General features: G+C 44.9%; 1 protein-coding gene across 1 annotated transcript; it reads left to right on the forward strand.

The window, feature by feature from the left end:
• The first annotated feature begins 204 nt into the window (after positions 1–204).
• Positions 205–25,004, forward strand: RPIA (ribose 5-phosphate isomerase A). Its single transcript, XM_080932296.1, has 9 exons — positions 205–478; positions 6,212–6,272; positions 7,683–7,738; positions 13,082–13,141; positions 14,584–14,648; positions 15,402–15,470; positions 16,041–16,182; positions 18,229–18,328; positions 24,091–25,004. The coding sequence occupies exons 1-9, from the start codon at positions 215–217 to the stop codon at positions 24,183–24,185; spliced, it is 912 nt and encodes a 303-aa protein (XP_080788422.1). The 5' UTR covers positions 205–214; the 3' UTR covers positions 24,186–25,004.
• The last annotated feature ends 2,151 nt before the right edge of the window (positions 25,005–27,155 follow it).

Here is a 27,155-nt window from a genome sequence, read left to right on the forward strand (position 1 = left end):
TTGGAGTCAAGGCGGGTGATTTGCACACTAAGTCGATGGCATTGTGGGACTTGTAGTCCGGATTGCAGAAGGGCTTGGGAGCCATTGCCGCCGCCGGACTACATTTCCCATCAACACGCGTTTGGCATTACGTGCGGGCCAGGTTGCGCAAGCGAGCGGGTTTCCGGAGGAGTTGGGGGTGGGGCGGCCGCAGAGGCTGGAGCGAGGCGGCGGGATGCAGCGCCCCGGGCCCTTCAGCACCCTCTACGGGCGGGTCCTGGCCCCACTGCCCGGGCGGGCCGGGGGCGCGGCCTCGGGCGGGGGCGGGAATAACTGGGGCCTCTCGGGCTCCCACGTGCAGTTGCCGGGGCGTGCACAGTCGGAGACCTGCAGCAACAAGAGAGGCTCGAGCGCGGGCGGCCCGGCCCCCTCCACGATGTCCAAGGCCGAGGAGGCTAAGAAGCTGGCGAGCCACACGGCGGTGGAGAACCACGTGAAGGTGGGCAGCCGGTGGCGGCGTGATGGCTTCGTGCTACGCGCCCAGGGCACTGCCAGGGTGCGCCTGACTCCTGAAAAGGCGAGGGTTGCGAGAGAGGGGAGAGGGTGAGCCTTGTACACGAAATCACGCTGTTCTTCCCAACCCTTGAAAGGCCTTTTAGACGCCGAATGGGTGGGTGTCAACTCTCCCCCAACTAGAGGCTTTTCTACAGAGATTCCCTGTCCGGCTGGAACTGGATGCACAGTTGAGTCTGGCATTACCCTGTTTAGAGTCTTGTCAGGCTGTTAATGCGTGTCTCCTAATCGGCCCATTGAAAATGGTGAGCCCCGAGGCTGCTGTTCTTCACATCAGTGAGAGCTATTTTGCGAAGTGTTTTGAAATTTTACCCCAAACAAGCTTTTCAGCTCCTCCCTCTGAGGAGCTTGAGTGTAGCCTTTACAAAGAAGCCATCACGTTACTGTTGACAGGGTCGGGTGGACACATCTGGAGGGGCTGCTCTTTAGGCGGGGTCCAGGAGTTTTGCAGTTACTCAGTAAGGCTGTGTCCCCATTTGTTAGGTGGCAGGTGTGGTGCCGTGAGTGGACTCTTTGTGTAGGTGGGTTTGCCTTCTCGTAGGAGGTTAATTATCTTAATTGCATTACTTCTGTTGTCCTGTGGTGAAGTTTCCCGGTCTTGTTTCCTATTTCTTAGATCGTGTTATCAGAATCCACAGCCCCGTTAGAGGGAGTTCTTCTCTTTTGTTAACGCTGTGCAGCTCAAAGTTACTTTGCAGAGCTGGTGTTCTTAGAGCTTTATCTTCTGCCTAGAGCGAGGGTGGCCTGAGTGGGCGGGGCCGGGTCTGATAGCCTCTGGCTTGCCTGTTCTATAGAAGAACACCATCTTTGTTCCCAGCAGGGCTCTCAACACTCTCCTGGGGTAGCTTTTTGCTCATTTAGTTAGCATAGGACTTTGATACTCCAATTAGGAGGGCGTGCGGTGTATGAGTGTGAGTGTAAAATGTGTAATTCGGCTCAGTGTTTGGAATTCGGTGCCAAAGCTGTCAAACTGTGACAGTGACGAGAGAGATTTCAAAATACCGTCATGAAGCGACTAAATGGATTGCTACATGAATCCATACCTTAGGAAAGCCCATTATCTTAATGATCCTGTTAATGTTTTGTTGTTCGAAACTCCTTGACCTTTGCTTAATCCTTATGTATTTGATTAAAGTGAAGTCTGCAAACCTTCACCTCAGGTTCTAGCCATATTCAAAGGACTTTACTCCTTTCAGTTTTCCCTTGGCTTCCTAAGGAGACTAGGAGAGGACAGTTTCCTCTTCCTGTTTGGAAACTCAGGCTGGCTCAGAAGCCCTCCCCTCTCTCTTACTTTGTAGCTGGCTAGCACGTAGCAAGCCAGGGGACTTGATATGTGGACTCTGTTGGCTTTGCAGTCTATGTGAGTCTCACTACTCTACCCTTAGCCTCTTGGTTCTGCCTCCCAAGGTATGTGCACACTCAGCTTCCTCACTCTGACTCTCAGACACTTCAACGTGACCTCTGTTCTAGTTCTCTGTGCTTTTCTCTTGCCCAACTCCCAGCTCTGGGAGGAGAGTTAACGTTATCTATACGTTCAGCCCTGGGTACAGTGAGACCTGCATAGGCAGTGTTCGGTGAGGTGTGTGGAGTGGGGTACTGATACGGAGGTGGCCCCTCTCCTAGGCACTGTGAGTGTGGGGTTTCCAAACCCCTCAGCCCGCTGGTTTCCACCATGACTATTTGTATTTCAGGGTAGATGGAGAACTCAGACTTCTGAATCTTTGTCACCAGGCCCAGACTTGCCTGATTCTAAAAGTGTAGTGACCTCAGATGGGTCGCTGTACACAGCTCTGCTATCCTTATGGTTTGTTGCTTCATTCTTTGTTCTCCGTGGAGCCTGTGCTTTAGATTGGCTTAGCCTGAGAAAACTAGTGGCAGACAGTATTAATATTATTATTAGTATTTTGTTTTCTGAGACAGAGTCTTACTAGGTATTCCTGACAGCCCTGGAATTCATTCTGTAGACCAGGCTGGCCTGGAATTTACAGAGATCTGCCTGCCTCTGCCTTTCTAGTGCTGGGATTAAAGGGGTGCACCATCATGCCTGGCGACTTTTGTGTTTTTAATCTTGTAGAAACCATTCCACATACACCAAGAGGCTTTGCCCACCAAAGCCAGTCTCATAATTCATGAGATTGTCTCCACTGGAGTTGATAACATGCTGTTTAGTATTGCCTTTTAGAAGGGCTCTCAGCTGTTGGGCCAGTTTGCAGGCAGGTTTCCCCACTTCTAGTTGGCTTTGGCTGGGGCACTCACTCCTGGGTCTGTCATTTTGTTTCAAGGTAGCAGGATATGGCAGACTCCTGCAGTTTATCTTCTAGAGTAGAGCCTGTCTGATGTTCTAAGTTGGCCTTTGTGCTACTTGACCGACTACTGGGACTGATATAAGCTAATGAGGAGTCTGGAAGTCAGATTCGGCCTCAGGTCATATGTGAGGGTCAGGTAAAATTTGCCTAGGCTTTAAGAAACGAGGTGTCCACCATTGTCTGGATACTTCACATATTGATATTTAGCTGTTTAAAATATTTTGTTAGGGTCCTTTCCTTGAGTCCCTTGCATTTTGAGTTTGTGGGGGCAGCTGATGACTTTATTAAGGGTGTCCTGGCAGGTGAAATCTGTAAGATTGACTCTGGCGGGCTGAGCCTCTAGGTGTATTTGGTGAGTTTGGAAGAGTATGTTAATCTGGGCTTCTACCAGATTAAAAACCAAACACATTGCTGGGTGTGATGGCTTCTCCAGGATTGAAAACACAATTTGCTGGGTGTGGTACACACCTTTAATCCCATCACGTGATTGCAGAGGCAGGCAGATCTCTTGAGTTTGAGGCCATTCTGGTCTACATAGTTTCAGGGCAGCCAGGGCTCCCTAGTGTATCTCAATAAACAAGCAAACACACAGGCATTGAGTCCCCTCATTTCCTAGTTCTCTTCCCTCCCCTTCTGCAGCCACCTGGTGCAGGCTGTTTCTACCCAGGACAAGAAATCCTACTGTGTGTCCTGTATCCAGAACCCCCGGTCTTCCACCCATTTGCTGGTGCATGTAAGGGTGATGGCCTTCTGGGTGGACAGGCAAGACCACAGGCTAGTCCCCAGCAGAGACTGGACTGGCCAAGGATGACTGCCTCAAGTTTCTGAGTCTAAGTGCCTGAGACTTTCTAAGCTTAAGTGAGGACTTCCATGCAAAAGTAGACTTTCCTTCCTGTCCCTTATTTAAAAACCTCACAGCTTGTACAGTGCCACCATTTATTTGAGGGGCTTTTAACTTTGCCTTGTGAACACCCTGCCCTCCACAAAAGCCCACAGAAAATGATGGGTAAAGTCTACTGTACATAGGAGAGGACCAGCTAGAAGCATTTTTAGTGTGTTAAGTGTGGTTGGCATTAGGATTTGATTGGTTTGGGTTTTACTTATTGGTCATTCTTTCTGTCTTTTAGCTTTAGATATAGTCTAATTTTGAGAAGGAACAAATGAGGCATGGGGATGTGGGGCCCTAGAGCTGTGGGGCCTACCCCTACTGTGGGTTTAGTTTCTTCTTCCTACGAGGAAGTTTCTCAATAGCTTCTCCCTTGCCAAGTGAATTGCTGATAGTTGTCCCCACTCCAAGAAATTTGAGAAACAGTTCTTTCAGCAGTCTTACTCCTTGAATTGTATAAAGTGAGGTCGTGCGTGTGGTCGATGGGATTAAAAGACGATTTTCTTTGTGCAGTAACATGATAAGGGCATTAACTTTTCTTATATCAATATTTTATTAAACTCATTAAATTAATGGGATGTGAGTAAAATGAAATGAATCCTTAAAGACTAGAATTTATTGTATAATAAATATAGGGTAATGACGAGTTGCATCTCATAGAACACAGTGAATTGAATTTTATGGACAAGGTATGCTGAAGTCTTCTACAGGTTGAGGTCAGCCTCCAGAGAGCTGTTGAGCTGCACACACTTGTAGGATTGCCGGATACAGGCAGGTGCTACAGTTCTATTGAAGTTCTATTACTCTCTGGCTCACTTCAAAGTCTTCAGTGTTTTTTCTTGCATAGTTGCACACATCTGTCAAGTGAGCTAGTGGGTCTCTAGGTCATAGGGGTGGTTGTGAAATTTGGCTTATTAAGATATGTAGGTCCTCTTGGTATCACTTCTTGGTGGAAAGCAACTGTGGGTCTTCTAGGCCATTGTTTCTCAACATTCTTAGTGCTATGAGCCTTAAGTATAGTTTCTCATGTGGTGACCCCCCAACCATAAAATTAGATCAGATATTTACATTACGGTTCATAATAGTTACAAAGGTACAGCTATGAAGTAGAAATGAAAATATATTTGATTTGTGACCCCTGTGACAGGGTCATTTGACCCCCAAAGGGGTTGAGACCCACAGGCTGAAAACTGCTGTTTTAAGGCAGTGTTCAGGGTCAGCTGCTGATCTGTTGTTGAAGTAGGGTGTTCCGGGAAGTTCCTTAGGGGCCAGGCTCCATATTGGCTTTGATAGTTAGTGTCCTGTTTTGTTTTTCTTTGTGGTCCTATCATCTGACCACAGGTATCTCCTCTTAGGATGGCAGGCTTAGTGTTGGAAGCTAGAGATGTAATTGCTGTCTGTGATGAAGTCACCCCCTAGGTAGGAGCAGTCATTTCATGCTGGGTTTCCTCCAGCAAGAAGGATGTCTTTGAAGCAAACATCTTAACTCTGATAGTGATCAAACAGCAGAGTTTGGCCAGTGTTGCTTAATTATGTGTCTCTATTGTTCCTTCCCTCCTAGCAAAATTCAGAGCTCACATCAGTGCCCCAGGATGGCCAAAATGCTTGCTTTGTGTTTTCTTAGTGAAGCTACATTGAGTAAAATCCTTTCCAGCCTTTTCACCATTATATCTACATTCTGGGGCGAGGCTGAACCCAACACATTAGTCCTCACAGTGTCAGGGCTCCAGCCCAGAATTTTGCTATGGAAATGCTCTGCACATGAAGACTTCCTAAGCTTTCATTCTCTTCCCATGAAAAGTAAGGCCCCTTGGTGTTAGCTGGATAGAAGGAAGATTTACTTCTGAAGTACTTCCTACCCTACCCCCTACCCTGTTCTTTTGCTGACTTGGGCAGAGTTCTGGTTGGTAGGCATGAAGCATCCCTGAAATGTCTTGATCTACAGCTGTGTCTTTTGTGTTCTAAGAGTTGAACTTGTGTGAGAACCAAGCCAAAGCCCCCCTCCCCCCAAAACCCAGGCTCTGTTTTCCCACCCCCAGTACACACCCTCCCTCCCCTTCCCCTTCTTCCTTCCCACTCCCTCCCTTCCCACCCCCTCTCTTTCTTCCTCTCTTAGATTGGCCAGGAATCTTTCACTGTTATTTGCAGGCCATTTCTGTGAGGCCAGCTTCAGTTACTGTGGGTTGTATTAATGGTGTAAATACTTGAGCCACTAATTATTCATTTGGGGCATAAATATGGAGGAATGCTGAATGGGGATGGTATGAGTGTCAGAAAGGAGAGAGGAGGGCTCTTTCTGCTGGAAAGCAGGGTAAAGTACAGCTTTGAGGCTCAGTGGTTACATGTCTGTAAAGTAGGCACCTGTGCTATGAACTGTTCTTGATGATTCAACACTATAAAAGTCAAGACCAAGAGAGTAAAAGTACTGTAGTGATGAATTTTGTTTTTCCATCCCTCTTTTTGGCAGAATAACCAAGTGCTGGGAATTGGAAGTGGTTCTACAATTGTCCATGCTGTGCAGCGGATAGGTACGTCCTCACTCTCAGACGGTACTGGGTGTTCATGTGTTCAGGGACCAGGAGGTGGAGGGAGGGAGGGAATGGGCGCAGGTGGCACCTGTCTCAGTTCCCACTCAGCCCTGTAGAGATGGGAAGAGCTTGTTGCTCATCTGAGGTTAGTTGAGTGTTTGTGTTCTTACAAGGAGGAACTCTTGGTCCCCTATGGCTGATTTTGGGGAAACAATGCCTGCGTTTATTGTGTATAGCTAGAGGGGAGAAATTGGCTTAGGTGAGGCCCCAGCATATGATATGTATGTCAGGGTTTCTGCATTGGTCTCAGGTTTCCTCTGAAGCCTGTGTGTTTCTCAGACAAACAAATGGAGGTCACAGTGTCCTGTCTGATGAGGCACCTGCAGTTGGTGGCTGGATTTTGCAGGTGTTGACTCCACTCTGATTGGGTCCTCTCTGTACTTAGGAGAGGCTCAGGCATTATCAGCTCAGGTGGCTGCTCAACAGGTTCTGCAGCCCTGCTCTTTGTTGGTGAAAACAAAGCCTGGGAGAGGCTTGCCCAAATGCCCATCTTGGGTGGTGCCAAGGGTCAGGGCCTAGGAGGCAAACCCAGGTTCCTGTTATGGTCAGGAAGTGGCTGTAACGGGGTGATGACTGACCAGAGATTTAGTGTCCAGTACTTATCTACCGTAACCCTGCGTATGGAGAGTTGTTAGGTCACAGGAATTACTGTGGACACACAAGAATAACATCCAAACCTTCCAAGAGACACCCTTAATTAAAAAGACTCGACATCTTAAGAAGACAGCTTTTTAAGATCATTAAAATTAAGATTTCTTAAAACTTTAAAATGTAAAATTAATATGTACCTTTCCCAATCTTCAATCACCCTCTGGGGCCTATAGATCCTTATAGTTTTAAGAAATATAAAGTTCTGATGTTATCCTGGAGAGGCCGTATAGAATTGTAGTTAAGGTTGAGAGTCGGCTGCCAGAGGTGATGGTTATAACTTATCTCTTGGGCTATCTGGATTTAAAAGGTTGTATGTGGGCTGGAGAGGTGGGACAGTGAGCACTGGCTGCTCTTCCAGAGTTCAGTTCCCAGCAACCACATGGTGGCTCACAACCATCTGTCATGGGCTCCAATGCCCTCTTCTGGTGTATCTGAAGACACTTACAGTGTACTCATATTAAATAGATAAATAGGTAAACAAATAAAGGTTGTATATTCAGCTCTTAGGAAATCGCAGACACACAGCAGCAGTACCAGTGAAGTGGCTTTTCTTGTGCTCATTACTGGCCCCCCAGGCCCTCTACTGTCTGCAGAGGCAGCTGTCAGTGACAGGCCTTTCCCCTCTGGTTGAATTTGAGAAATGCACAAGACAATCAGTTGTGGGGAATGGAACAACCATTGTGACTCTTGTCTCCACAGCTGAAAGAGTGAAGCAAGAGAATCTGGACCTCGTCTGCATCCCCACATCTTTCCAGGTACATCCCGCTGTCATGTGTCCCTGTCCATGTCTTAGCAGCTGTCAGGTCTGCTATGTTGCCTTGGCTGACCTGGAGTGTAGACTCATCTTTCTGCCTGTCTCCTGAGGGCTGAGATTAAAAAGTATATTCCACCATGCACAGCTGTGAGTGTAGTTTTATTTGTTTCATTTACTTTGATGTTTTCTCATGAGTTAGGTACTGTTGGGGGTATTGCAGAGACAACTCTGTGGTCTTTAGCCTCAGGGACTGTTATCCTGTTAAGGGATGAAGGGACAAAAAGAATTTGTGAAGTTATAGTAATGCAAGTGTAGTTCACTCTCTGAGTATGTAATAGCAGAAGTGGATGGGGAAGCAAGGAGCTGGGGAAAGAGAGAGTAAGTAGACAGAGAATCTGTTGTTATCTGACTTTGCAAAATTCTGTCCACCAGTGAGGGCTCACCGGAGAAACAGAACCAAGAGAAACAGCTGCTTTCACATGGGTTTGTAAGAACAGTTGAGTATTCCCACAGTGGCTGTGCTCAGTTGGGAGAGTTGTGGGCACTGGTAGCTGCTCAGGTTGAAGAAGCTGGAAGCCATAGTTTTATCTGTTCTGTTCTTCATCTCTCCCATCTCTCCCCATCCCACTCAATCTTCCTGTTCCAGCCCCCCAACCCCCAATGCATTCACAACTACCCTACCTCCCCTTCCTAGGGTGAGCCAGTCTACCCCCAGTCTCTTACTCTAGACCTGAACTCTGGTTATATGGATTATAATCTGCTTAACAAAGACTTAACAGTTCACATCATGGAGAGGGGTTCTGAGAGAAGGGGTGTTTGGGATCAACAACTTGAAGTCAAATTGTGGGTCAAAGCTGGTGGCCTCTGCCTGAGACAGCTTTCCAGCCTGCTTTCTCTCTGATCTGCTTTCTCTCTGATCTGCTTTCTCTGGAGAGCTCCAGATAATTCTTCTAGCAGTTCTCTCTTTCTATTCTAAGAAATGCTGGATAGCTCATCTCTTGCAGGTCATAAGCCCAGTCTTATTTTACAGATCAATCATTTACTCCAGGTTTTCTTTTGATTATCCTATGAATCAGCATCCTATGAACCCAGCCCCTTAATTCGTAGGAGAGAGAAAGCGTACATTTTCTTTTAACATTGCAAAAGAATTCAGAGATCTGTCTGCCTCTATTAAGCATAGATAATAAGCCAACTGGGTGGGGATCCCTCTTGAAATTACTTTTTCTACCACACCTGGACCTAAATTAGCTCTGTCTCAGGCTGATCTTGAGTCTGCCCTTGTAAGTACAAACTTAAAATTTAGCTGGGAGGGATCTCCTTCCATTACCACTCCCTAAATCTCTTTTTCTCCTTTGTATCTTTCTGATAAATTGGCTCACAGTGCAGCTGCCTTTGTTTTCAGATTCATGAAGCTCCTCATATATTTCATACTGCATCCTTATTTTTTGAGAAATACATTTTTGAACCTGTATTTTTAGAGTTATTTCCACAGCCTTAAGGGCTGTCCTGAAGGTCCCAGCCTTTACCATTTTGCTGAGACATTAGCCACACCTTTGCCTCCGGGACTTGTGCTCTCTCTGATTATCAAGGAATAATCTTTAACAGGGAGGACATTCCTTAAAGGAGGAATCTCAAATATGCACAATGCACATTATCCTACAAACAAGCCATGGACACTTGTGGAGGCCCATGCCCACTGGCCCTGTCCCAGGGGCAGGAACCATGTTATTTTGTTCCCACCAAGATCATGCCAGACTTGACACATTCATGTATAAGTGAATGCAAACCATATTTGTCTTTTTCAGGTCTCGGTTACCTCATTCAGGATGATTTTTTTCCTTCATTTTTATCTCTTTTGGGGTAGGAGGTCACAAGTGGGAAGAACATGGAAGTGAAACTCCCAGAGAATCAATAAAACTTATGTAGAAAAAAAAAACCCAAGAATAAAACACATTATGCCAGAAAGTATATTAACATCATGTTTTCTAGCTTCATTTACCTGTGAATTTCATTGTTTAACAGCTGAGTAAAAATCCTTTGTGTAAGTGTACCACACTTTCCTTATCCCTTCATCTGTTGGTCCCTTCACCCGCTTCCTACCATGAACAGAACAGTAATGAACACAGTTGCTCAAGTATTTTGAGTTAGGATGAGGCATCCTTTGGGTATATATGCCTATAGTGGTATAGCTGGATCTTGAGGTGATAAACCATTTTTCTGAGGATCTGCCTCCCTGATTTCCATAGTGGCTGTCAAGTTTGTACTCCCAACAGCAATGGAAGCGTGTTCCCCTTGCTCTACAACCTCACTGTCATTTGTGTTACTGATCTTAGGCCTTCTGACAGGCGGGAGGTGGACTCTCTGAGCTGCTTTGATTTGCATTTCCCAGATAACTGGGGATGTCGAACATTTCTTTAAGTGCTTCTCAGCCATTTGTGATCCTTCTTGAGAATTCTTTGTTTAGATCTGTACCCCATTTTAAAATCGGGTATTTGTTTTCTTGATGTCCAGGTGTTTTTTTTTTTTTTTATTTTTTTTAAAAAAATGTTTAGTTCTGTTGGGTGTGTTGTTGCTAAAAATCTTATCCCATTCTGTTGGCTGCTGCTTCGAACGATGGCGCCTTTGCTGCACAGAGCTTTTCAGTCTCATGAGGTCCCGTTTATTAGCTGTTGATCTTGGTGCCAGAGCTAATGTATTCTGTCCTTAGCTGTGCCATTGAGCTCAAACTACCCCACTTCTTCTTCTGCCAGACTCACTGCGTCTTCCTTAAATTGAGGTCTTTGATTCATTTGAAAGTTTTGTACAGGGTGATAAATATAGATCTATTTGGATCCTTCTGCATGGAGTCATCCAGTTTGACCAGCAACATTCGTTGGAGATGTCGACTTTTTTTCCTCAATGCATATTTCTGGTTTCTTCATTCAGAATCAGGTGTCCATAGGTGTTTGGGTCTTTAGTGGAATTCTGTTGATCTACATGCCTGTTTCTGTGCCCAAACCACACTGTTTAGTACTATAGCTGTGGAGTTGAGGCTGAGGTCAGAGATGGTGACGCTGATGTCTCCAGCAGTCCTTTAGTCAGGAGCATTGGAGCTGTCTTGGGGTTTTGTTTGTATATGAAGCCGAAAATTACTCTTTGAAGATCTGTGAAGAATTGGGTTGGAATTTTGGTGGCAATTGTACTGACTCTCTAGATTGCCTTTGGTAGGATGTCAAAAAGCATTTTTATTATGTTAATCCTACCAATTTATGAGCTTCTGATATTTCCTTCCATTTCTTTATTCAATGACTTGTTTTTAATCATATACGCCTTTCAATTGGTCAGTTACCCTAAGATTTTAAGGTGTTGTTTCCCTGATTTATTTCTCAGTCTCTTCCTCATTTGTGTATAGGATTTGCATATGTGGCTATTGATTGATGAACATTGAGTTTGTATCCTGCTACTTTGCTGAAAGTTCTTATCAGCCATAGGAGTTTCCTGGTGGAATTACTAGGTCACTTGGGTGTACTGTCATCCTCTGCAAATACAGATACTTTGACTTCTTTTCCAGATGTATTCCTTTAGTCTACTTCCGTTGTCTGATTGCTCTAAGACTTCAAGTACTGTATTGAATAGCTATGGAGAGAGGACAGCCTTGTCTTGTTTTTTTTTTTGTTCCTGATATTTGTGGAATTGCTTTAGGTTTCTCTCCATTTAAATTGATGGCTTTGGGTTTGTTCTCTTCATTATGCTGAGGTATGTTCCTGGTCTCCCTAATCTCTCCTGGACTTTGAACAGGGAGAGGGTTTGTTATATCTTTAAGGTCTCTTATCATATTCATAATTCATAATAGCCATTTTGAAGCCTTTGCCTTGCGCTGCATCCGTAGTGTGTTTCTCAGGCCTACTGTAGTTGAGTGGCTGGGCCCTAGGGGATACTTAGAGGTCTGGCTGTTACTGTGTTTCTACTTTGGTGCTTAGGCATCTGGTTTCGAGATGGTTGTAATTCTAGGTGTTGATATCTGGTCTTGTCTTTGTTAAGTTTTTTGTTCCTTAGTTCCTCTCTGGATTTTAAAAGGTGTGTGGTGGCCGTGGGTGGTTGCCTGGTAGAAAGTGCTTTTGTGTTTCTGCCTCGTGTAGTATTGGGGGTGGTGGTGGTTCCCTGGTCCCAGCTTGGAGGAATGGGGAGAGGTATAGAGGGCAAAAAGGCCTCTATATAAGAAAAGCACCAGGGAAGTCAGGAAAAGTCAAACACTTATCTTTCAAGGGAAGAAGGAGCTTACCTGTATTGCAGGAAAGAATGTACTTACATTCCTAGTTGTCTTACGCTGGCCAATCCTGACACCCAAAGGCATTATGTTCATCTCAGCCTTTGTCCCTAGACCTTGTGCAGGAGCTCCCTAGTCAACAGTACCCATTTTTATGAAAGAAGCCTGGTGTACCTTAAAGGATTTTAGTGTAAATGTGCTGTACTCTCTGTTATATTCAAGGGACCGAGTTAATGGTTATCAGAAAATGTCCCCCTCCCCAAATTGTGCTGTGCTTAAATAAGGCTAAAATAAATGACCTGGTGTGTCAGATTATGGAAGTTTGGATCAGCAATGGCCAACTAAGTCTAGCTGAGCAGTTTCATTCTTATCTCACCCTGATGGATTCCTTGCTGGCACCGGCTTTCTGGGATGTAGAGGGCAAGGTGGGTGCTAAGAGGGTCTACAGGAGGGAGGAAGGCAGTGTCACAGTGAGGATCTGGCTCCCTGACCAGCGTGGTTTGCTGGGAAACACTTTTGGTTGTCAGTGGGTAAGGCAGAGGTCTGAGGCAAGGAAGGGAGCTGTGAGGAGGATCTTTTTAGTTTTCTGGGACTCCACTTTTCCACTCTTGAAGGTTCTCCTGTACCCGCCTCTTGGATCTCCTGCCCCTGCCCATGCTGGGATCTAACCTGAGGCCTTTGACATGCTAGGAGAAATGCTGTACACTGAGCTCCAGTCCCAATCCTTGGTCTTTTGAGACAGGACATAATGTATAACTTAGGCTAAGTTTGAATTGAGTGTGTATCTCAGCCCCCCAAATGTATTATTAGAAGTTTTTGGAGCACCATGGCATTGTTTCCCAAGTCAGGGAGGAGCAGCTCTTAGCTCACTTCTGGAACTGTCTCCTCTTTGTACTGTATGGTTCCAGCTCCTGCAGTGAAGTAGCAGTCAGAATTGCTCTTCACGGGGCTACATCTCCCAGTGTCAGAAAGCAAGTTTGGGATATGAGAGAGAACCTAGGTCAGTCTTTAGGGTTTGACATCAGAAGGATTCCGCAGACCCTCGCCACATTTTCAGTGTAAATGACTGTGCTGCTTGCTTTTTTCTGTCCTCCCTAGGCCAGGCAACTTATCTTGCAATATGGCTTAACCCTCAGTGACCTGGATCAACACCCAGAGGTGAGTGAGGGGGGTGGTGGTGATTGATCGAGACTTTTGACTGTCTTTTTCTCCTTTTTTTTTGGGGGGGGGTGGCTTCTAGTTGTTCATGGGCTCCAGCTATTTTGGCAGGTCCAGAAAACATTAGCCAATTATATTCACTTTTGTTCTGGGGCCTTGAGTGTTAATTCTGACTAAACTCACAAGCAAAGAAGTGGCAGGGTAGGCATAGTACAGGGTTAGCTTCCTAAAGATTTAACCTTTAGGGCTCAGTGCAGGCATAGTAAAGGGGTTGGTTCATGGCTTCCTGAAATTCCCGTTTCATAAGTGAGCCAGCCTGCGGAACTCACACCTAAGCTGAGGAAAAAGTCATACTTTAGGCAGTTGTGGCCACTTGAAAACTAATTAAAGCTAATATTTGTGGAAAAGACTTAAATTCAAGGATATACCAGTAGAGACTGAAACTGTGGAGAGTGAGCCGCATCCTTTGTCACCCCAGGAACACTTGAGCTGTCACTGGGTGTGGGGCTAAGTTTAATCTTGACAGCACTGTAACGTCCCAGTGGATAGATATAGAAAGGGTATGCCATTTGCTTAAGCTGCAGGAGCAGAATTATAACTTATGCACGTAGGGCTCTAGAGGAGAGTTACAGTAAGAGGCTAGGTTTGTGGTTAGCTGCCCAGGCTCCGTGGCAGGGCCAAGAGAGGATCTTTGGAAGGAAAGGTAGTAGCTATGGTATGTGGGCATACCTGGATGTTGCCCAGACTGTCTGGTGTGATAGGGCATAGGGGATGGACATGGAGTGAGGATTTGCCAGGGTCTAGCAGTTGATGCTGTGGAGTACTTAGTGAAACACTGGGAAGGACCTCCTGGGGGAGCTCTGTGGGCAGAGACAGTTTCCAGTTCAAGTGTGCATTGAATGTTTGTCACCTTCGGAGATGTCTTCACTTCATCTTGTTCACTTGAAGTTGCCTATATCTGACCTCATTAGTTCCGTCTTTGGAATCAGTTTTTCTCTGCTCTTTCATTGGTGATCTTTCCTCTCCCCAGGAAGTTAATGCTCCAGTCCTGCTGTTTATCTGTGTAGTCTTTTGGACAGCCCCAAACTGCAGTCTCTTAAATGTTTTTGCCCTTACCCGCGCCTCAGAGCCAGTATTTTAAGTTCTTTGGGAATGATAGTGTCCATTTTGGGAATCCATGCTGACAATTCCACCTTGTTCATGGAGAGTAAAGGAAACGAAGGTAGTGGTTAAGAACTGGACAGTGTATGTCTTAGACCCTCAGCTCCCTTCCCTTGTATCTCCTGCAAAGCACCTTACTCTCCTGGGCCGTAGTCTCTTGGGCGATTGAGTGGACATATTGGGCCTACCTAACGGAGCTGCTGAGAACCTGATGAGCTGTCACCGCTTGATCAGGATTCCCGCAGCATCTCAGCTCACGAGGCTCTTCCTTCCCTCCACAGATTGACCTTGCCATTGATGGTGCCGATGAAGTGGATGCTGAGCTCAATCTCATCAAGGGTGGTGGGTGAGTGTTGTTGCTAAAGAGACTGTCAGCTAACCCTTAGCAAAATGAGATGGAGCACAGAGTAAACAGTTGTAAAACAGTGATACACATGAGTTTTTCTTCCTGTCAGCATCCTGATACCGTATGCCATGAGCCAGCCTAGCACTTCTGATCATTAGTGTCTGTCTGCTGACAGGTAACCTGTGTCTCTCAGTGAGGTGGTTTATCTTGCTGTTCTGTACTTACACAGCACATTCTTCTGTTAGACTGATAGGTCTGTGCCTTTTGTGTTAAAGCTGTGAAGTCTGTAATCACTCTTTATTTGGAAACATTTATTAGAACGACAGTGTTCACATTTTACAAAATGTATTACACAATCCTTGTTGCAGGTGTGAGGGAATTTATATAGGGAGCCGTAGCCATAGGCCAGACGATTCAGTGTCCCTGGCCTTGTGCTGTCACAGCCCACAGGGTAGGTGCTCCAAACTGGTCATCTATTCAGGACATGTCTAATGTCCTAACACAGTGCTTCTTAGATGCCTGTTGGAGAGGAAGTGCTTGGCCTGAATAGGACCATTGTCTACTTTCTAGGTTTCTGCCGACACTGGCAAATGTCTCTGTAGCTCGTTTACTAGAGAGTAGCATTATAGGATTGAGGATTGGCTCTTTGAAGATGAGTGTCAGCATTGAACACATTTGGGATTCCCATGTCTGATCCTACTTCCCAAATGAAGATGATCTCGCTCTAATCTTGACGCCCTTCTTTCCTGTCAGAGGCTGCCTGACCCAGGAGAAGATCGTGGCTGGTTATGCCAGTCGCTTCATTGTGATCGCTGACTTCAGGTACTTGTTGCAGGGTTCAGCTGAGAAGGTGTATGGGCAGTGTGACTCTGCTAATTACCGAAACACACAGCACTCTTGCACGGAGCTGGGCCTGGGGAGGGAGCGGTGTCACCCTGTAGGCAGAGCTCCTCTGCATGTGTTACTCATTAGGTTTTCACAGGGAATCTCAGGAAGCCAGGCAAGCGCTGTCCACAGGAGGTGACTCAGCACATCCTGCTTCCTCTGGGGTCAGGCTTTTCCACACGTGACTGTTATGCTCAGTCTGTGACCAGGCTTGACTTTCTTTCAGGGAGTGAGAAAGGAGGAACTGTTGTGAGCATGTTAGGAGAGGCTTTATATGACTCTGGACAAACCATGGCTGCAAGGACAGCCTCTGTTAGCCGGAAGACCATCAGAGCAGATTTTATAGCAAGCATTTTTGCCTTGCTATTCAAGTGTCTTTAGTGAAAAGCAGCCCATATTTCCGAAGTCCCTGAACTGTCCTTTTCCCCTTCGGCTGTCTAGTGAGACCTTAGCTTGAATTTGGTTTTGTATATGGAACTCACTTAATTTGATTGACGTTTTTTCCAGGAAAGATTCCAAGAACCTTGGGGATCGGTGGCACAAGGGAATTCCTATTGAAGTCATCCCAATGGCCTATGTCCCAGTGAGCCGAGCTGTGGCCCAGAAGTTTGGAGGTGAAGTGGAACTTCGGATGGCTGTCAACAAGGCAGTAAGTGGCAGGGAGGTTTCTGAGCACCCCAACTCAGTGTGTGCTCCAGTGCCTTCTGTGTCAGTTGGGCCCTGAAGCCTTTTGGTGTGCGCGAGTGTGCGATGTGTGCATTCGAGGGTGCACAACTCCTCAGCTGCCCCTCCCCATAAAAGGGGGTGTGGCTCTTTCCTGGCATTCCTCGGGGTACTTGAGGTCTGGACTGTTGGGTGAATGGCCTTTAAACACTATGTTTTGGGAAGTTCTGGGAGACAGAAAGTTTTTCAGGTTCTGTGGTATGGTATTTTTCTTTTCTCTTTCATTCCTTCTGAGGCTATCAGTGCAAGAGTAAAAGTCTCATCTCAAAGAGGACAAGTTTTACTTTAGAGCCAACTAGGAATAACTATGGCCTGGGAACAAAGATTTAGGTTATTCCAAATTCTGCATTCCAATGAGGTAACAATTTTAAATTTGCACAGAGACAAAACATAGGCTACAAATGACACTTTTTAAATATGTTGGAAACACCAGATAGGCAGGTCATAGAAAAATGGGTAAATTTTAGCTCTAGTCCTCAGCCCTATCTGGTAGCACCTTCCACTCCCCCAGGATTTCTGTGTGTAGCCTTGGCTGTCCTGGAACTAGCTCCGTAGACCAGGCTGGCCTCAAATTTATAGAAAACCGCTTGCCTCTGCCTCCCCTGGAATTAAAGGTGAGCTCCACTGTTTCCCCAGCTCTGGTATCATTCTTTGCCTTTTGGTTGGTGGGAATCATGTGTGCCTACATTTCAAAGGGTTTACCTTTCAGAAGGTGTAGATGGCCCCAGATAATCTGCCCACAGATTGGTAACAGTCTACATTAAACTCCAAAGCCACTGAAATTCCAATTGGTTAGTCCAAGAATAGAAGGCTAGAGGAAGATGATTTTTTTTTTCCAGGAACTTTCGGTACAAGGTAGCCACACCCTCTCTTTTTTCCCCAGCAATAGGAACTGGGTTCAAGGCTTCTGGAAATGCTAGACAAGTACTTTACCACTAAGCTACATCACCTGCATTTTCTATTCTAGATGTAGAAAGAAGTAGACTTTCTGGGGGGATGGTGGTGCTAATGGTGGAGGTGTGAACACAGGATAGTCCTGTGGAGATGTTTCTCTTCAGCTTCTAACTGTGGGTTACAGAGAACTTTTTCTTTTGTATTTAAATAAGCAACCAAGTGCAATGTTCCCAAACTGAAGTGTATGTGTAGCTATTAGAAAAGTTTGAGAGATAGAGAAAATAAATGATTAATAACTACCCCGTTGTCAATACTTCCTTGACGTCTCTTTAGAAGGAAGCTGTGATTACTGGTTATACAGTGCCTTATCTTATCCCACTCCCTCCAAGTTTTGTGTGAAGAGAGTGCACCTTGAACTTGCTGTGTAGTCTAGGCTGACCTGAACTCCTGTGATCTTCCTCCTACCAAGTCCTGCGATTAGACACAGAAGCCACCACACCTGGTTTACCTGTGCACAGTTTTAACTGTGCTCCATGCCGGGCTCCTATGCCTATGTCTGTCAACATTTATGTTACCCAATAGTCTGATTTTTCTAGTGTCCAGTGGTGTTGAGGAATACCGGATTCATAGCTAAAACTTTGGTCCCCTCTGCTGTCTGACCTCTGATTGTCATTTTGCCCATCGTTGAAATGAGACATGCTGAGGATAAGGTGTGGTGTGAGGTTGTGCAGCCTCATGTCGCTAAGCTTTGAGGTGTAACGATGTTGTCGGGCAGTACTCTTGGTTTTCACTCAGCTAAGTTGAAAATGTCACTGCTTTGAACCCTTCCTGTTTATGTCTCTGTCCCCCTTTCTACCACTTAAGAAACAAGTTTCGGGGAAGTCAGTGGCTCCTCTTAACTCTTACCTGTGTGGCGTTAAGACATGGTCCTAGTCTGCAGGACTGCAGAGTGCCTGCTCACCACTGCTTTGTGGGACCACCTTCTAGGAAGCACAGTGGGACGTCTATCTGGCCGTCATCCTTCTTGCTCTTGCCGACCTGAGTTTTCATCCTTGATCATTGGAAAATTGTCTTCTAGGGGCCTGTGGTGACAGACAATGGGAACTTTATCCTGGACTGGAAGTTTGATCGGGTACACAAATGGAGTGAAGTGAACACAGCCATCAAAATGACTCCAGGTAAGCGGGTGGAGCTCGCTTCATGACTACCCCTCTTCATGAGCATGTGCTCAGTGTGAGGTCTTTAACTCAGTCACCTTCCTCCTCTTGGCTTGTGAAATAGTGCTGATGTATTTTATAGTCGGTTGAATTGGGACAGCCTCGGAGCTGATGGAAGGTCCCCTTTCCAGGCGGCTGATTCAGCCTCTTTGACCTGTGTGGGGGAAGTGACTCAGGTCACCTACATTCACTGGTTACGTATCATAGGCAAGATGTACCTGTATTACAGGGAATTAGTCGCTTAGAGCTGTTGTAAACTGGGGCAGGCTGTGTGGAGCCATGTCTGCAGATACTGAAAGTGATGCTTCTGCTGGAAGAACAGCAAAAGTCCAGTTGACAGAGGTCGCCTTGTTAGGTGTGGGGCAGTTCAATAGATGTGTTATTGATCTGTGTACTGCCATCACACCCTCTAGACAGTGATCAACATTCTAAAAAGTTTTATTAAATTCCCCCTTGGATGAGGTAGTTAACAGGGGACCACTCGGACCCAGAACCAAGGTAAGTCGTTTGACTAACAACTACATCACCAAGGTGTGAACCTTAGGTTTTCTGTCTCTTGACTTGGACGTTTTAAGATTTGTGTTATTTTTAATTATATGTGTGAATAAGTATATTTAAGTGCAGGTGCCCATAGAGACCAGAAGAGGGCGTCTGATCTCCTGGAGCTGGAGTTTCGGCTAGTTGTGAGCCTTCCCCGTTGTGGGTGCTTAGATAGAATTCAAGTCGGGTCTCTCCAAGATCAGTATGTTCACTTAAGCGCTGAGCTATCTCTCCAGTCCCAAGGCCATACTTGAGTGCTTGTCGCTCAAGCGAGGCCATACAATGTAAACCTAGAATGTATGCCAAGGGAATCGACTAGAAGTCAACCTGGTTGAGGGTTGGGTGAGCCAGATAGAGGTGAATTGGCGTTCAGGTTTAAGTTTGGCAGGTCAGAGCTTGTAAGACGGGATTTACAGGAGCTGATTTGAAAGGCATCATTCTTGCAATGCTGAGGAGCAATCTGAATTATATCTGGGTAGTTTTTCAGAGTGTAGGGACTGAGCGGATGCTGGGAGCAGACTGCCTGGATGAACTTCTAACCCAGCCATGCCCTAGCAGTATGAACTTGGATCCCCTAGCTAAGAGCTGTGTGCCCCAGTTTTTCCTTTTTAAAAAGAGCTCAAACTAGTACCCACCTTGTGGGGTCATTGTGAGGATTAAATGAATTAGATCACGTCTTAAAACAGTGCTGGATGATAACAGTCCCTGGGGGAAAGTCCGCACTGCCGTCCCCATTAACTAACATAATTAAACCAGTTAGATATGTGCTGGGTAATAAGGCAGCTTCTTCCAAGTCTTCTGACAGTATTTCCCTCATTCATTAAGAGAAAGAGAAGAATTACTCCGTCACTTAGTGTTGCCGCTCTAACTAAAAGGCCAAGAAGGCATGAGGATGAGGATGTGGAGGCCATGCTTAGGAGGCAGAGAGCACTTGCCCAGTTAATGCAGGCTGACCCAGGGTGGAGTGGGAAGGCCAGTTCCTGCTTTGCCCACTAGGGGGCTCTCTTGCTCTTCCCAAGGCCTTTCTTGGCTTTATCTTTTTTTTTAAATTGTAGTAGTCCATAAAAACATTTTATTTTTTAATATGAAAGCATTTTGACTTAGACATTTATTCACATTACAGTGTTGTACTAAACAGCCCAAAGCTGTTATTTTCCCTTATTATGACTTCATTTTGTAGGAACTTCCATATAATCACAAAATACTTTCTTTTTTTTTTTTTTAGACTTTTTAAAAAAATTGAACAACTTTAATTTAAAAAACAAAGATAAATATACAGATTTTAAGCATTTTTGCATAAAAGTATACAAATACACTTTTGTCAGTACTTGATTTTTTTTTTAAAGGTTTGATAGTGTGCATTAAAATCTTACTAGTTACAATGAGCATAAAGTACATGTAAAACAGGATGTAACCTGGAAATAGTCAAAGTTTTCTTGGTGTGTAAAGATTAAGCATAATGGTTTTTTATTTTCTTTTTTCTTTTTGGCCTTTGTTTTTTTTTGAACTTCATATAGTCTGTGAGTTGTTTCTGGGGTGTTCAGAGCTTTCTGGGGTTAGTATCAATTATCAGTGACTGCATATTATGTCTGTTCTTTTGTGACTGGGTTATCTCACTCAGGATGATATTCTCTAGATGCACCCATTTTTTTAAGAATTTCATAAAGTCATTGTTTCTGATAGCTGAGTAGTATTCCATTGTGTAAATGTACCACAATTTTTGTATCCATTCATCTACTGAAGGACATCTGGGTTCTTTCCAGCTTATGGCTATTATAAATAGGGCTGCTATGAACATTGTGGTGCATGTGTCTTTGTTGTGTGTTGGAGGTTCTCTGGGGTATATGCCCAGAAGTGGAATAGCTGGGTCTTCAGGTAGTACTATGTACAATTTTCTGAGGAATCGCCAGACTGATTTCCAGAGTGGTTGTATCAGTTTACAACCCCACCAACATGGAGAAGTGGTCTTCTTTCTCCACATGCTCACCAGCATCTGCTGTCATCTAAATTTTTAATCTTAGCCATTCTGACTGGTGTGAGGTGGAATCTCAGGGTTGTTTTGATTTGCATTTCTCTGATGGCTAATGATGTCGAGCACTTCCTTAGATGCTTCTCAGCCATTCTATATTCCTCCATTGAGAACTTTTTGTTTAGCTCTGTACCCCATTTTTTAATAGGGATGTTTGGTTCTCTGGTGTCTAGTTTTTTGAGTTCTTTGTATACCTTGGTACTAGGCCTCTATCAGATGTGGGGTTGGTAAAGTTCTTTTCCCAATCTGCTGGCTGCTGTTTTGTTTTCTTGACAATGTCCTTAGCCTTACAGAAACTTTGCAATCTCATTAAGTCCCATTTGTCGATATTTGACCTTAGAGCACGAGTCATTACTGTTCTGTTCAGGAAATTTTCTCCTGTTTCTATGTGTTCTAAGATTTTCCCTACTTTCTCTTCTAATAATTTCAGTGTACCTGGTTTAATGTGGAGATCTTTGATCCGATTGCACTTGAGCTTTGTACAAGGAGATAAGAAAGGGTCTATTTTCATTCTTCTGCATGCTGAGTGCCAGTTGGACCAACACTATTTGTTGAAGAGGCTGTCCTTTTTCCATAGAACGTTTACAGCTTTTTTGTCAAAAATCAGGTGACCATATATGTGAGGGCTCATTTCTGGATCTTCTATTCTATTCCATTTATTCACATGCCTATCTCTGTACCAGTACCATGGAGTTTTTAGCACAATTGCCTTGTAATATAGCTTGAGGTCAGGGATTCCCGCAGATATTTTCTTGTTGTTAAGGATGGATTTCGCTATTCTAGGTCTTTTGTTATTCCAGATGAAATTGCACATTGCTCTTTCCAGCTCTATGAAGAACTGGGTTGGAATTTTGATGGGGCTTTTCCTAAGCATGCAGAATCTACAACGGAGACTGCAGTTACATGTAGAGTGAGGAAGGACTATTACCACAGGTCCATTCCTGGTGTGTCTTTGCTCTCCTTTCCTCTTTTTTGCCTGTTAGATTAGACAGACTTCCAGGGCAAGGGGACGGGAGAGCTTTCCTATTTCTTGCCAGGTTCATTTATGTGAGGGAGACATGCAGGAAAGAGTTTTTATCCATGCTTCATTGGGTCTGGCCTCTGCTGACATTCAGCAAGCTCTGCCCTTTCCTCTGGGTTTTATTTGGGGTGAGGGGATCAGTCCCTCCTAGTACTCATTAATTTGAGGCTCCAGAATCATGCCTTAGACGGCTGCCCTGCTATTTCTTTATAGCTTTTGAAGTGGGTTTGACTTGAAGCCTCTAGGCTGTGCTGCAAAGGTATTGATCAGAATGAGTGTTGGACACTGCTTTGTCCATCTCAGAAAACGCTAGCTGTGCCAGGACTTCATTTTGTGTATTGAGGGCTGCCCACAGATGTTTTAATTTATCCTTTTTCCTTTATACCTTTATCTCCTTTATACCTCGTTCAACATTATGGGTAAACAGTGGCAAGCACCAACCCCCTCAACCCCAGCCACCCATCAGGCAACTAGTTACCCTGTCTGGAGAAAGCTAGTGTTACTAAAGGAGTTGTATGGCCTGCTCTGAGATGATCTTCCATAAAACACAAGTTGGAGCTCCCCTACCTCACTCCTTTTAACTCCAAGTTAAAAAGCGCATACCATGCTTAGGTTGTGTTCTGCTCTCTCCTTAGCTTATTACATTTATGACTCACAAGAGATAACATTACTTTTTTTTAAATGTGCATTGGTCTTTTTGCCTACATGCATGTCTGTGTAAAGGTGTCAGATCTTGGAGTTATGGACAGTTGTGAGCTTCCATATGGGTGTTGGGATTTGAACCTGGGTCCTCTGGAAGAACAGTCAGTTTCCTCAGCCAGTGAGCCATCACTCCAGCCCAACCTTACTTTAAAACAAATTGTGAGAGCCGGAGAGAAGCCTCAGTGGTTAGGAGCACTGACCGCTCTTCCAGAGGTCCTGAGTTCAAATCCCAGCAACCACATGGTGGCTCACAACCATCTGTAATGGGACCAGATGCCCTCTTCTGGTGTGTCTGAAGACAGCTACAGTGTACTCAAATACATAAAATAAATAAATTTTAAGAAATAATGGTGATATTTCAATTTACCTAACCAGATCCGTGTTAGTGGTCATTTGCATTTTTTATCTGGAGCTAGCATGGAAGTACCAGATCAAAAGATTGGTCTGATTTTACAAGATAATATTAAATCGCTGCCCAATAAGAGTGCCAGTTACAGTGCGGGTCCATGTTTCCCTATGCACTGGGCTCACTCCCATTTTCTTTGACAGTTAGCCAGGGTTAACTCACTGTAATGTGAACAGTTTTTGTGAAGGCCGTATATATTTAGTTAATTGCAGAGTTTTCCACTGTTAGTATGTGTTTGCAAACAATATGGTGATATATTCATGCTAGTATGTGTGTGTGTGCATGTGTGTGTGTTGCAAGAGTGTGCAAGTGAATGCAGGCGCATGTGTGTAACCCATGTTTATTCAGAAGCAGCTGTGTCCTGTCTTCTTTGAGTCAGAGTCTGTCACTGAGCCAGGAGCTGGACAGTGGCCAGCAGGCTTCAGGAATATTCCTGTCTGTGCCTTCACATTCTGGTCACCTGCCTGATTACATTCTGGTTACTCTTCCTGGTGATTGAGTTGTTCATGCCCTCAGTAGTGAGCTTGAATGCTTTTTGAGTTTGCTTCTTTTAAGAAGTGCTTGTTGGGTCTTTTATTCCTTTTTCTGTTGGGTTGTCGCTTACTTAGTGGCTTAGGAACTGTATTCTGGTGTGGCTCCTTTGTCAGGTGTGTGCTTTGTGACTGTCTCCTACTCTGAGTTGACTGACATCCCCGGGAGGAGGATGTACATAGACTTAGGGTCTCTATGGCAGGCACGTGGGAGGATGAAGAGGAGCCGCCAACCTTGACCCTGAGGCTGGGCAGCAGGCAAGGGGACAGCCTGAGCAGAGGGTCTGCCGTGGGATGAGGAGGGCACATTTGGGTGCACAGAGCAAGCCTCGATGTAGTAGAAGGAAGAGGTGCCAGGAAGGAACAAAGATAACCCCAGGTTCTTTCGGTTTGTATTTTGTCTGGTGTGGCTTGTGGTGTTTTCTCCCAGGGACACTTGATGCCTGCCCTGTCTTGGGAAGCTGGACCTTAACGTACCGATTCTTCATTCTGCAGGTGTGGTGGACACAGGCCTTTTCATCAACATGGCAGAGAGAGTCTACTTCGGGATGCAGGATGGCTCAGTGAACGTGAGGGAGAAGCCCTTCTAACCCGAGAGGAGCAGGTGCTCACCTTGAGTCTCCAGCCCAGGCACAGTGGACACGCCTCACCAGGAGCCTTTGCCTTAATGTACCTTCATGTAGCTGTCCACAGTGCCGGAGTGGATGGCTGGCCGTGGGTGGGTGGGGTAGTCAAATCCAGTCTTATGAAGTATTGCTATGTGTCTTTTTAAAAAGAAATTTAAATATATATATTTTTACTATTAAAATATTCAGTTTTTTTATAAAATAGAACTTGATTTTATGTTTTATATGAAACATTTACCAAAACAAAAAAAATGTATAAATAAAAATAAGAGATCAGGACTATCTCTAAAAGCATTGGCTGGACCTGCTGGTTAACCCTCTGAAGTTTTGGGTTTGCTGAGAAATAACATGTTTCTAAGCTGGTGCAGTGAGGAGCCAGCCAGCAGGTCTCCTGATGCCTTATGGGAAACCTTGTTTACTGTTTACTTTCCTGCCACACTCTTCTGTTTTGAGGTTGTTTTCATTGTTACCACTCCCAAATCCTAGTTACATTTTAAGATGAGGTTTAGGGAACTCTGAGTGGAGCGGTGGAGTTTGGAGTGGCCTGGGCATAAACTCCCAGGCGAGAACGCACCTTCTCTCGGATCGGGCTTTGCCTTGTTCCTGCTGTTGGAAGCCCCGGCGTTGTGTGAGATGTGAAGCACTTACTTTTTGTTGTCTGAATGATTTTCTTTATGTTACCATTGTTTTGTTCCTCCAATAACCCTTGTATGATTTGGCATCAGAAGCTGTCACTTCTTTGTGCTGTTTGAAGGTTGAAATAAACGTTACTGTGCCATTTGATCCTTTGTCGTCTACAGCATTTGTACTGATGGCAGTCAGTTTTGCTCAGCTAGTTTATGTCAGACTAGTGGGACCCATCCACTCAGGAATCACACAGACAGGCAGATCCTGTTTCTGACAGGTTGTCTTCTCCTTTATCGGGTCAAGGACACTTGTGTTGTAGACACCTTTGCTGCAGTCTCAGAGTGAGGGCAGTGTAGCTGAGCACAGGCTGGCTCACCCCCAGCTGCCCTACTGAGTTGTATGGGAGTTGATGAGCATTAAAAGAGACTGGAATTATCTCGTTTCCCTCAGTCTGGAGTTTAGATAAACTGCCTCGTAAACCTCAGAGTGCCTAGGAAAAGCTTCATAGGGGAAGGAGGGCTCTGACCTGCTCAGTGACAGTTGACAAGGCCCTTGCAAGTCCATTTTGTTAAACATCCCTGTGCAGCGAGACCCTCCTCCCGTGCTCACTCCTCAGCTTACCGTCTGCTTTGAAGTTTGAACTCTATTAATGCATGTTGGTGTCCAGATTCTTGCTGAATCAAGTCTAAAAGCTAGCCAGGACTGAAACGTAAATGGACATTTTCCAGCCCTGTGTGAATCTATTAGTTCTAGGCTAGCCTGGTCTACAGAGTTGAGTTCTAGGTTAGCCAGGGCTATACAGTGATACCCTGTCTACAAAACAAACAAGCAAACAAAGGCATTCTTCCTGCTTGCTTAATTCTATATTTTTTACTCTGAAAGTGATCGCTAAACACTTATGTGCCATTAGGCTGTTGGTATTAGGAATGTATTTTTAATTCATTTTTGTATAGAACGAGGTAAGAAATTTGGTAAAGTAAGTTCTCAAAACAAGCAAGTTTGTGTGCTGTGGATAAAGATAAACAGTTTCAGAAACACCTGCTTGCTCCACTTCACACACGAATTTCCTGTTGGTTTCACAGCCTTTGACACCTGTGACCAAAGGAGGGCATTTGAATGTTAATGTGATGTTTTTCTTCTGATAGAGAAAAACAAAACACCTGGTAGGCACCAAAGGGCAGCCTAGAGGTAGATTTCGGTGAAAGATTGAATTAAAATGAAAGATTTTTCTCTACATTACTAAATGTGACTTTTTTAAAATGTTGAATGAGCTGAGTGTCTGTTAGTATCTTTGCTTTATCTTGGGCACATAGGACAAGTTGGAGTTTGGCTTAGAAATATATTTTTTTAATATATTTAAGTTATATATCTAGGCATACTGGCACATTCCTTTAATCCTAGCGCCGGGGAGGCAGAGGCAGGCAGATCTCTGAGTTTGAGGCCAGCCTGGTCTATACAGAGAGTTTCAGGACAGCCAGAGCTACAAACAAAATAAAAATTGTATTTGTGTTTGTGTGTATGAATATATACACACGAATGTTCTTGCAGAAGTGAGAAAAGGGTATTGGGAACTGTGGCCTGGAGTTACAGGTCGTTGTGAGCTGTGTGGTGTGGATGTTGGGAAGCAAACTTGGGCCCTCTGCAAGAAAGTGCATACTCTAACTCCTGAGCCTTCTATAAGCCTTGAGTCTGGTTTTGGGAAAGGTTTGTAGTCACTGCAGGATGCCATGGTGAGATTCATGGGGACTGGGATAGAATCAACTCTTCAGTCAGAGCTCACAGTGAGGAAGGAAAGTGGGGGGTTTCTCTTTAGACTTGTCCTGTTGCCAGGCACTGCCGTGCAACATGGCCGCCATCCCGCAGCTCCTTTGTGTGCCTTACTTTCCAGAGTGACAAAGGGAGGCTCAGTTTAAGTTCCTTGTTCCGGTCACACCAGGAAAGCAGAGCAGACTTCTGGTTCTTGGCCTTGCTTGTACTTCTGGATAGTTGTAGGGTTTTGCCTAACTTAGGTCCCTTGGTTGTACCTGTTGTAATGAGTTACAAGGTCTCAAGTTAACGAATGGCTGTGTGCATGTGTGCTCATGGCTAATTCTGTTGGTTTCTGCATTGTTGAGCTTGATTGATTGATTGATTGATTGATTGGATTAAGAAAATAGAACGTTGCATGTAGTCTAGTTGGAGAGTGTCCCTTGTCTAGTCTGTCAGTCACAGAAGTGATGCTTAACAGTCACTGTTTCTCCCCAGCTTCTCTGTCCTGCTGCTCTGAGTTTTCTGTGAATTGGGTGTGATGGCCATCGTAGACACAAC

Source organism: Micromys minutus (genome assembly GCF_963924665.1).
Source record: "Micromys minutus genome assembly, chromosome: 18".
Classification (NCBI taxonomy): Eukaryota; Metazoa; Chordata; class Mammalia; order Rodentia; family Muridae; genus Micromys; species Micromys minutus.